Below are 9,844 nucleotides of genomic sequence, written 5' to 3' on the forward strand. Positions count from 1 at the left end.
GTTTTATGTGTTGACCACATACAATAAAGGTATTGGGCAAGAAATAAAATAATTTTTTTCTATATTCCTGGCTGAACGGCGATTCCAAGCATTTTTGTAAATGCTAATACTTGTTTCTCTGAAATTGTTTTATCCATGTTTATTATAACTCTACAGTAATCGTACGTCTTTGTTACAGAAAACGTAGATATGAAATGTTGTACTTGCTTTATGTATGTGTATTGAATGTTTTAAACAAACATGAAACTGTTGGATTATTTGGAATTATTTGGCACAAACAAACAACTGATGAAAATATATGATATATTACGACATGGACCAACCTTTCAATTATAAATTGTTCAATACTAAGTTTACTACGTCTTACCAAATGAACTCTTTTTAGAAGAGAGATTTTTTTCATTTAAATTTTGAAATTGTTTAATAAAATTTTTATTAAATTCGTAATTATTCTAGACATTGTAAATTGTCGTTAATGATATATTATTTGTTTTTATTGATTTTTTACCAGATGAGTTTTTTGTGTTTATTGTTGTTGTTGTACTTTTTTAATCTTACCTGTCAACCTTGTTTGATTATTATCCCTATATTAGTAAAGTAATGTCCTTTCCGGTCATCTGAGAAGGTCATCCTTTGTGTTATAAAATGTGTTGGTCATTTTGATGTAAAAAAAGATGCAGGTTTTTACTGAGAATTCTATAATTTATAAGAATTGAGGAACTGGTATTGGTTTGTTTTTATTGATTTGTTTTTATAAGTTTCAATGTCAGCATTTACATGCAACATATACAATGGACTGCCGGAAAACATTTACATGCAGCAAAACCAATTCATGCTCTTCATACATTAACATTCAACGAAATCAATTGATGGCCATAATACATTTACTTGCAGGAACATCAATTTATGGCGGCCGTAAAATATTTACATGTAGAAAATAAATCAATTTATGGCTGTTATACATTGTCATGCAGCAAAATCATTTCATGGCCGTTACTCAGTTACATGCAGCGACATCATTTGGTGGTCGTAATATATTTTCATGCAGCGAAATCAATGATGCCGTACTATATCTTTACATGCAGCAAATCAATTGATGGTCGTAAATATTGACATGCAGCAAAAGAAATTGATGGCTGTACAGAAACATCAATTGTTGGCTGTTTTATAGTAACATGCAACAAAATGAATTGGTGGCTGCAAACTATTTACATATTACGAATTTAACTAAAGGTCGTTAAATATTTATATGTAACGAAATTAACTGAAGGTCATATGATATATACATGCAGAATAATCAATTGATGGCCGTTATAAAGTAACATGCAGTAAATTCGGTTGATGGCTGTTATATATTTACATGCTCCAAAAAATATGATGGTCGTAAAATGTTTACATGCAGCAAAATCATTTGATTGCTGTAAAATATCTACATATAGTAAAATCATTTGATGGCTGTAAAATATTTACATGCAGCAAAATCATTTGATGGCCGTAAAATATTTACATGTAGCAAAATATTTAATTGCCGTAAAATATTTACATACAGTAAAATCATTTGATGGCGGTTAAATATTTACATGCTGCAAAACTATTTGATTGCTGTAAAATATTAACATGTAGCAAAATTATTGGATTGCCGTAAAATATTTACATGCAGTAAAGTACAATAACATACAGCGAAAAAAATAATTAATGGCCGTTATAAATTGACATGCAACGAAATCATTGATTTGATATTTACATGCAGTGAAATCATAATATACTAACATCAGTGAAATCATTTGATGGCTATTTTATATTCACATGCAGCAATATCAATTTATGGCCGTAATATTTACATGCATCAAAAATCAATTGATGCCGCAAAATTCAATTGATGCCGTTATATATTTACATGCCATAAAATAAATTGATGGCCGTAAAATATTTCATGCAACCAAATCAATTGATGGCCGTAATATATTTACAAGCCGCGAAATCAATTGTTGCCGTACTATATTTACATGCAGCAAAGTCAATTTATGGCCGTAAAATATTTACACGCAGCAAAATCTATTGATTGCCGTTTTATGTTTGCATGCAGCAAAACCATTTTATTGCCGTAAACAATTTACATGCAGCAAAATCATTTAATGGCCGTAAAATATTTTACATGCCACAAAATCAATTGATGGCAATAAAATATTTTCATGCAGCAAAACCATTTACTTGCCGTAAACAATTTGCATGCAGCAAAATCATTATAAGGCCGTTATATATTTACGTGCCACAAAAATCAATTGATGGCAATAAAATATTTTCATGCAGCAAAACCATTTGATTGCCGTAAACAATTTGCATGCAGCAAAATCATTATAAGGCCGTAATATATTTACGTGCCACAAAATCAATTGATGGCAATAAAATATTTTCATGCAGCAAAACTTTTTAATTGCCGTAAACAATTTACATGCAGCAAAATTATTTTAAGGCCGTAATATATTTACATGCCACAAAATCAATTGATGGCAATAAAATATTTTCATGCAGCAAAACTATTTATTTGCCGTAAACAATTTACATGCAGCAAAATCATTTTAAGGCCGTAATATATTTACATGCCACAAAATCAATTGATGGCAATAAAATATTTTCATGCAGCAAAATCAATTGATGGCAATAAAATATTGTCATGCAGCAAAATCATTTGATTGTTGTTAAATATTTACATGCAGCAAAATCGTTTGTTGGCCGTAAAATATTAACATGCCACAAAATCAATTGATGGCAATAAAATATTTTCATGCAGCAAAATCATTTGATGGCAATAAAATATTTTCATGAAGCAAAATCATTTGATTGTCGTAAAATATTTACATGCAGCGAAATATTTTGATGGCCGTAAAATATTTACATGCAGCAAAATCAATTGATGGCAATAAAATATTTTCATTCAGCAAAATCATTTGATGGCAATAAAATATTGTCATGCAGTAAAATCATTTGATTGTCGTAAAATATTTTCATGCAGCAAAATCAATAAATAGCAGGAAAGTACATGTATAGAAACACGTCTCAAAATCGATTGTTAGTCGACATCCAGGTCCATATAAACCTAAATATTACAATCAAACGATATGCGTTATAAAAATTATTGATTTATCCTTATATCTACCTTTTGTTAAAAAACTGGCGGACCTTTCTTAAAATGTTTATTTTATTCTCGTAAGCATTTATTCGGCATGTATGGCAGAAACAAAGCACTTTTTTCAAGCACTAGATGGCAAAAAGTCAAGTATATAACACCTTTGAAAAGTTTATGTATTAAATGCCGTAACAGTAGAATGTGTCAATCAAAGATAAAAAAACATTTACCAATGATAAGTGTTTTAGTTTGTTTTTCATGTTTCTGCGGGTTATCAAAACATCTGTGTCAAAGGGTTCTCCCATGATTCCAATTGTATTGTTTCCAATTGTTTACAATTGATTTTTAATAGTTTTATAATATTTCAATGTCCACAATTTTGAAGTGTTTCAGTGTTTCGGATGATTTAAACTGCCTTAAGTGTGAATCATACTATCATACTGTCAAAGTTTAGACTTGCGTGTATATAAATTTCAAATACAATTCGGTGTTTCTGCTCAGGTTCCTGTCGGGACTTAAATAATGAATGGAGAGGCACCTGAGGTCTTCCTCCACCAGCAAAGCTGACGCACGTCGTCATATAACATATACTGTGTCGGTGTGATGAAAAATCCAATCAAACAAACAAGCAAGCAAACAAAAATTAATTCAAATGATTACAACTGAACAATCATTCCGTGTATAAAATCATTAAATGTCATGGTTTACTATTTAATGATAATTTCAAAATAAAAATAACACCGGATCTTGATTCTTTTTTTTTTGTTTGATTAACAGTTTGTTTTGTTTTGTTTCAACATAGAATTAAAAAATAAAGATATTTAACAATTAAAGTTTATGTAATAATAAAGAAAACTGAAATAATAGTTGTACAAAATATATGTATCAGAGAAATTAAAATGTTAACTGTATATATTTACCTGAAGATATTCCCACGATATGCCGATTTTAAACTTTAGAAAATTTATTTCATTTAAAAGCATTCAGTATTTCGTTATATCCCGGGATTAAAGCATATTGCTATCATTACAATATATCCCAACGAACTATAAATATTATACGCTCACTGTATAGACAGTTTCACACGATGTATTTATGCTAAACATAAATTCACAATTACTCAGGTTTAAGATTTTACCGACTTTTTAACGGCGTTCTTTTATAATGGATATTTTCATATAAGTGTGTAATTCGTAGATATCATATTGGATTGTGTCGTTGTTTTTGTTATTTTGTTTGTTTGTTTTGTTGTTTCTAACGTTTACATTGTGTTTTTATTTGTAGTTTTCATATTTATTTGCTAAATAATGAATAATGCTAAATCAAACAAAAGAATATAGTAACTGATATTTTCGAAGTCAAATCAAAACTAAATGGTAAAATTATTTAATATTTTACAAGGCTAACCGATATACTGTTGAAAAAATTTAAGGAAACGTTGAAAACAGCCCCTCAATTTGGTAGTTTTCAGAGATTTTTTATTAGGTGCTCTATGTAGGAAAATAGTCAAACACGATGTAAAAACGGTCGGGGTAGGGTAACACTTTTGTGCATATTTCATAAATTTTGAATAAAAACAATCATTTTTGCATTTGTGGATTTTAAGCTGAATGTTACTTTATCGTATTTGTTTCATCATTATAATGATTTAATGAGAAAATATTTTTATATGGATGATATCATAGATTCTTTACAGTTTCTTTATTTTTGAAATAAAGCCCTTCTAATTATCAAGCTTTAGTTCATGAAAATGTACATTACTGGTAAACACAAGGAAAACTGTGCTTAAATTTTGCATACAGGTGTCTTTTAAGGCATATGAGTGGCCTACATTGTAAAGTTTACAGTTAGTTAAAGAGATCATTTGGAGAATCTTACCTGAAATGCAATTTTCTGTTTCAGAATTTCGTTTTTGTGTTCAAAAGAAACAATACAGCGAATAAACATCTTTACTATTTTTATTTCAATTAGTAATTCTAAACGACCATGAAGATGCCAAATTAATGTGTTATTTTCATTTATGGTTTGTTTTGCCGTTCTTTCATTCCATTTCCACCTTGTTGTTAGAATAATAGTGCATTTTAATAACCAGTATTTTTGTAATATCCTGTAATTTTAGGCAATTCTTTATCGAGCTTTTTAAGAAGATATTGTGCCTGAACGACAGCGTCTGCACTAGAAGTAGCCATTATTAAATTTTCGAGACCATGCGTCCATGTATTATGATAATTTGATAACTTATGCTGCTTATTGTCAATAAATACATGAGGGATATTCAAAAGTGTACACAATATAAATCCATGGAGACGATCTGTTACTACAACTCGTCCTCTGGAGAGAAACATCATACCGTTAGCTGTCATCAAATACGAGTCTTCCATTGGGGAAGTACCTTTTGGTGTTGACCACAGTTTCCAATCTGCTACATGCATGCGGTACTTTCCCGCAGATTTTGGCGCATCGTAAACAGGCGTTTCTGCATCAGTTCGTTTTATCCATAGTATGTCTTGAGTCGGATCCATAAATCTTTTCACTGGTCCTAATTGGAAGACAATATCAGGGGAAAGCAAAGATCTAACGTTCGGGAACAATCTTTTACCTAATTTGTACGATACAGAATCTCTCCATATGAATGTTAAACTAGGGTGGGATGAATAAACTTTTTTACATAACTCAATATGTTCAGTGTCTCCTCGGTGAAAAATACTCTGTGGAAACATGATTATATTGAATGCTTTGAAATGTGGAATTTCTTCAAACCGCCTCTTATCCTCGTAATGGTATCCTATTATATTACCACCCCCGTGCAAAAGAATCACAAGTTCAGTACTGCTGTAGTTCTTACTTAATTTTTCTGCGTAATCTAAATGTTTGCCACAATGTGCGGTTGAACACGCAAATACAACATCTATATTTAATCTTCGCAACAGAGTTGCTTCACCTACAACAATAGCAGCGTCACCTTTGTTTTCTGATGGTGAATAATCAAACAACATTGCATACTTATATCCCTTTAGAAGAGTACTAAATATGTTCATATGAATTCTCTGAGCTTCAGCAATGACATCTGATCGTTTTGTCAAAAGAGGAGAGAGTTTATTAGCCTGCTCAGGGTAGGTTGTGAGATCCGTAGCATAAAACTCTTCAAGACTAAAGTTGAGACTTTGGGAAAGTGATAAAGGTTTGATTTCTGACTCATACGATTGCTCTTTGGAAACATCATTAAAGTTGTGCACAGTTCGCTCTTTGTTTTCCCTTGAAAATAACACGTGACTACATGGTAGTCTGTATGTTTGTAATTGGGATATCAGTAATAACAGTGTTATAACCATTGATACTAGCAAGATTATATTTTTCCATTTAGCCATATCTGAAACAAAAGGTATAACATGTAGCTTATCATTATATTTATTTTTGAATTATTTATAGAACTAGAGATTGCCTTCAAAGATTTAATGGGACTACTAAATCTTAATACTTCCATCAGGGTCTTTCAAATAGAATGGTCTTGGGTCCCAACCAATTTTACGAAAGAAGATGTCTTCGTTCAATCACGTATTAATTGAAATCAAATTTCAAGATAATAATTTGATAAATCGATCAAACAATTGCTGATTTTAATCCCGGCTACATTTCAATATCAAATTTTACTTTAAAAAGTAACAAATTTATAGATTTGCAATAAAATTAGATATTTTCCGGTGTTAAGGTAAAAATTGACTGCTCATATCTGAAAATAGACCCAAGTTTCATAACCTTTTTTTAAATTTATGCATTTTCAATGACAAAATAGACATTGATTTTACTGAGGAAAAAACGTTATTCAATTGTATAATGTAAAGAATTTATAATATTTCACGATGCTATTTTTAAATATTTGATTTTCAATTTGGTGCTTTTTCAAAATGGCGCCGTTTATCGGCAAATATTTTGAACAATCAATGGTTTTCAACAGATATGGCTTTTAAAAAACATTATAATCAGAAATATTCATCTATTTTTCACAAGTTAAAATATTTTCAAAGAACTTTTGTCGTTAGAATTTTTATTTTTGCTCTTGTATTTAATTTTCGCCATTGTCTTGAACATTTACATAATTTGGTATGGCAAACTATACCGAGTTATATTGAAAAATATGATAAACAAGATCAACAAGGAAAGGCGGCGTTCAATGAACGCAACCCCCACATGACCCAGCAACAAGAACCAATGGCAAGGAGCCCAGGGGGACCCCCAAACAAAAACAGGACAGGGCAAAGACAGAGCACGGACAGGTTAATCATTAAATGATAATTAATTTGTAACTGATTAGGAATTCAAAGAAAATAAAAATAGGCCCACAAAGGGGAAGGGGACAGGAGACCGGGGGGGGGGTGGGGAGTAATCAAAGAAATAAAAACTAGAGGCAATGGGGAAGATACTTACCGTAGACGAGAAAACAACAAGGGACATGTTTAATTGTAGCGAGAAGGATTTGCATAGCGCGTTTCCAGACGATTCTATTTGAAAAACCTTGCCTTCTGTATATATTTTGAATCAAATGAAATATTTTCATTAAATTTTTCATCAATAAAATTCTTTTGTCTGTTAAAAAAGTGACAATTGACATAAACAGTCCCTTTTATTTTACAAACATGAAAATGGTACTCATATAAAATAAAATGTTCCTAAACAAAATATCATTTTGCTATTTTAATTAAGGTTTTATCCATTAAGCAATGATTTAGTACATGCATCATTCGCATTTGTTCGCTGTCAATTTGTGTTAGATTAGTAATATATCTAAAAATATTGTTCGACCAATATTCGATAAAAAATGTTTACTTTAAAAGAAAACGACCTAAATTATAAAACATCTTTTTTAGAATTGATCATTATAGATACATTCTTGACAATATCAACATGAATTTTTCTTGGTCACGTGGATAATTGATTATATTTTCAAAGTAAAATATAAAATTGAACACAATAATGGAAAAAATGTCAGGTTAATTTGTTTTCACCTGTTCACTGACCATTTGGACTTGCGTGGGCATAAAGTCATTTTAAAGTATCATAAAATCACATTGTAACCCTCTATTTAAGTTTTTAGAAATACACTTTTGTGACATAAATATTATAAAAAAATTTACCTGAATATCTAAAAGCAGTTTCAGTGTTGTAAACAATCTCCTTTGATGTGTCTACCTTTGACCCAGCATACAGCATTAAGCCAGCTGTGCAGATAATGAGTCCGATAAAGTTCCAAGCGGTTGCACTTCGAGATCCTACGACGTACAGTAAGGCTATTACAATTAACCTCTTAAGAATATTGCCAAATGCATGACCAACAACGGTAAAATGTTTGAGAACTAAAACCGTAGATATGTAAGTATATGTTGTATGAAAAACTGCAGACGTTGTAACTAGTAAATACATATACCAAAAATGTTTCAAGGAAATATCGTTTTTTGTTAGAATAAGTAGGAAAACTATTCCTGTCACACTAATACCAAAAACGTCAGATATCAATCTGTTATCTCTTTGAATAATGTTAGTATTTGACAAGTGTTTCTGTTTGATATAAACATTGCGAAATGCCAGAAAGATGTTTGAGGTAAAAGCCAAAATACTTCCTGAAGATATAGAGATCGTAGTATGGTTCGATTCGTCAGCAAAAATGACAGCTCCAATAATGACAAGAGGAATACTTAAACATTGTAAACACGATAATCTCACCCCAATAATTAATTTTTGAGCTATAGCACCGGTGAGAGGTTCCATAAGCTTTATCGCAAACGTTGATGCTGCATGCGATATTGCGATACTCCAATTTGTAGCAATGGTCGCACATGCATGCATTGTCAAAATTAAAACTTTGCTTCTCGGGCTTTTGCTTTTATTCTCTCTATACATTGATAAAAGTATTATAGAAATCTGCATTCCTGATAAATAAAGAACATTTCCATACACTTTTGTCGCTTCTAAGGTAGACTCAGCCAAAAACAGTTTAGCATAGAAATGACATATAAATGATGTAATGGTCCATCCAAAAAATATAATTATAAGAAAGCATATTGATTGTTCCATGTCGGAATGTTATGTCCATTTAGAGTAATAAAAAAAGTAATGTCATTTAATATTTACCACATAAACACAAAAATAAACAAAATTCCAGTTTTTTTCAATACAGTATATCACACAGCTACATCGACTGTCACGCTAGTGTAATTCAGTAATCATAGTTGCATGACAAGTATCTACATACAATTCAAGTCGTGTTTTATGTCCAATACATTTAAAACCAACTAATCAAATTCCTGTTTGATTACTGTAACAAAAGTATAAACTATTTTTTCTTCTGAATGTATAATCTGTTAAATTACATACGTTTTATTCACATTTTACTCAAAAAACGAAATTTTGGTTATCTTTATACAAGATAGGAGGAATATCACAGTTTCTAAAACAACATATTGTACTGTTCACTAACATATATAACAGGCAATTTATGTTACAAAATCAGTTAAAAGTAGATATTTTAAACTTTTTACTTTTGTAAATTGCTTCATTGATTTTCGTCTTATTTTTGTTTAAACTTGTATATAAAAAGTGTTTGGATATCTAAGGCATAAAACATACAATGTGTAAATTTCTAACGGACATTCATTTAACGGACATACACTTGACAATATTTCGTAGATTACTAACCAGTTATTTATCCACCAATTTCATTCT

General features: G+C 30.5%; 1 protein-coding gene across 2 annotated transcripts; it reads right to left on the bottom strand.

The window, feature by feature from the left end:
* Window positions 1-5,062: 5,062 nt before the first annotated feature.
* On the bottom strand, window positions 5,063-9,389 carry LOC132737568 (uncharacterized). 2 transcript variants are annotated; one of them, XM_060724871.1, is made up of 3 exons: window positions 9,254-9,389; window positions 8,260-8,394; window positions 5,063-6,497 (listed from the first exon to the last, which is right to left on the bottom strand). In XM_060724871.1, the coding sequence occupies exons 2-3, from the start codon at window positions 8,333-8,335 to the stop codon at window positions 5,209-5,211; spliced, it is 1,365 nt and encodes a 454-aa protein (XP_060580854.1). In that variant the 5' UTR covers window positions 8,336-8,394; window positions 9,254-9,389; the 3' UTR covers window positions 5,063-5,208. The 2 variants fall into 2 exon arrangements, with proteins under 2 accessions (XP_060580854.1, XP_060580853.1); XM_060724870.1 differs by lacking the exon at window positions 9,254-9,389 and having other exon boundaries at window positions 8,260-9,243.
* Window positions 9,390-9,844: the final 455 nt, after the last annotated feature.

The sequence above is a fragment of the Ruditapes philippinarum genome, unplaced genomic scaffold, assembly GCF_026571515.1.
Source record: "Ruditapes philippinarum isolate M1 unplaced genomic scaffold, ASM2657151v2 ctg2019_1_1_1_1, whole genome shotgun sequence".
NCBI classification, from domain to species: domain Eukaryota; kingdom Metazoa; phylum Mollusca; class Bivalvia; order Venerida; family Veneridae; genus Ruditapes; species Ruditapes philippinarum.

What these genes read in the sequence shown, in the direction of transcription:
- LOC132737568 (XM_060724870.1), bottom strand. Translation starts at nt 9,196, where the DNA reads ATGGAACAATCAATATGCTTTCTTATAATTATATTTTTTGGATGGACC. An exon ending in AACTGCTTTTAGATATTCAG is followed by an intron (nt 6,498 to 8,259) that starts GTAAATTTTTTT and finishes CTTTTGTTTCAG; the next exon opens with ATATGGCTAAATGGAAAAAT.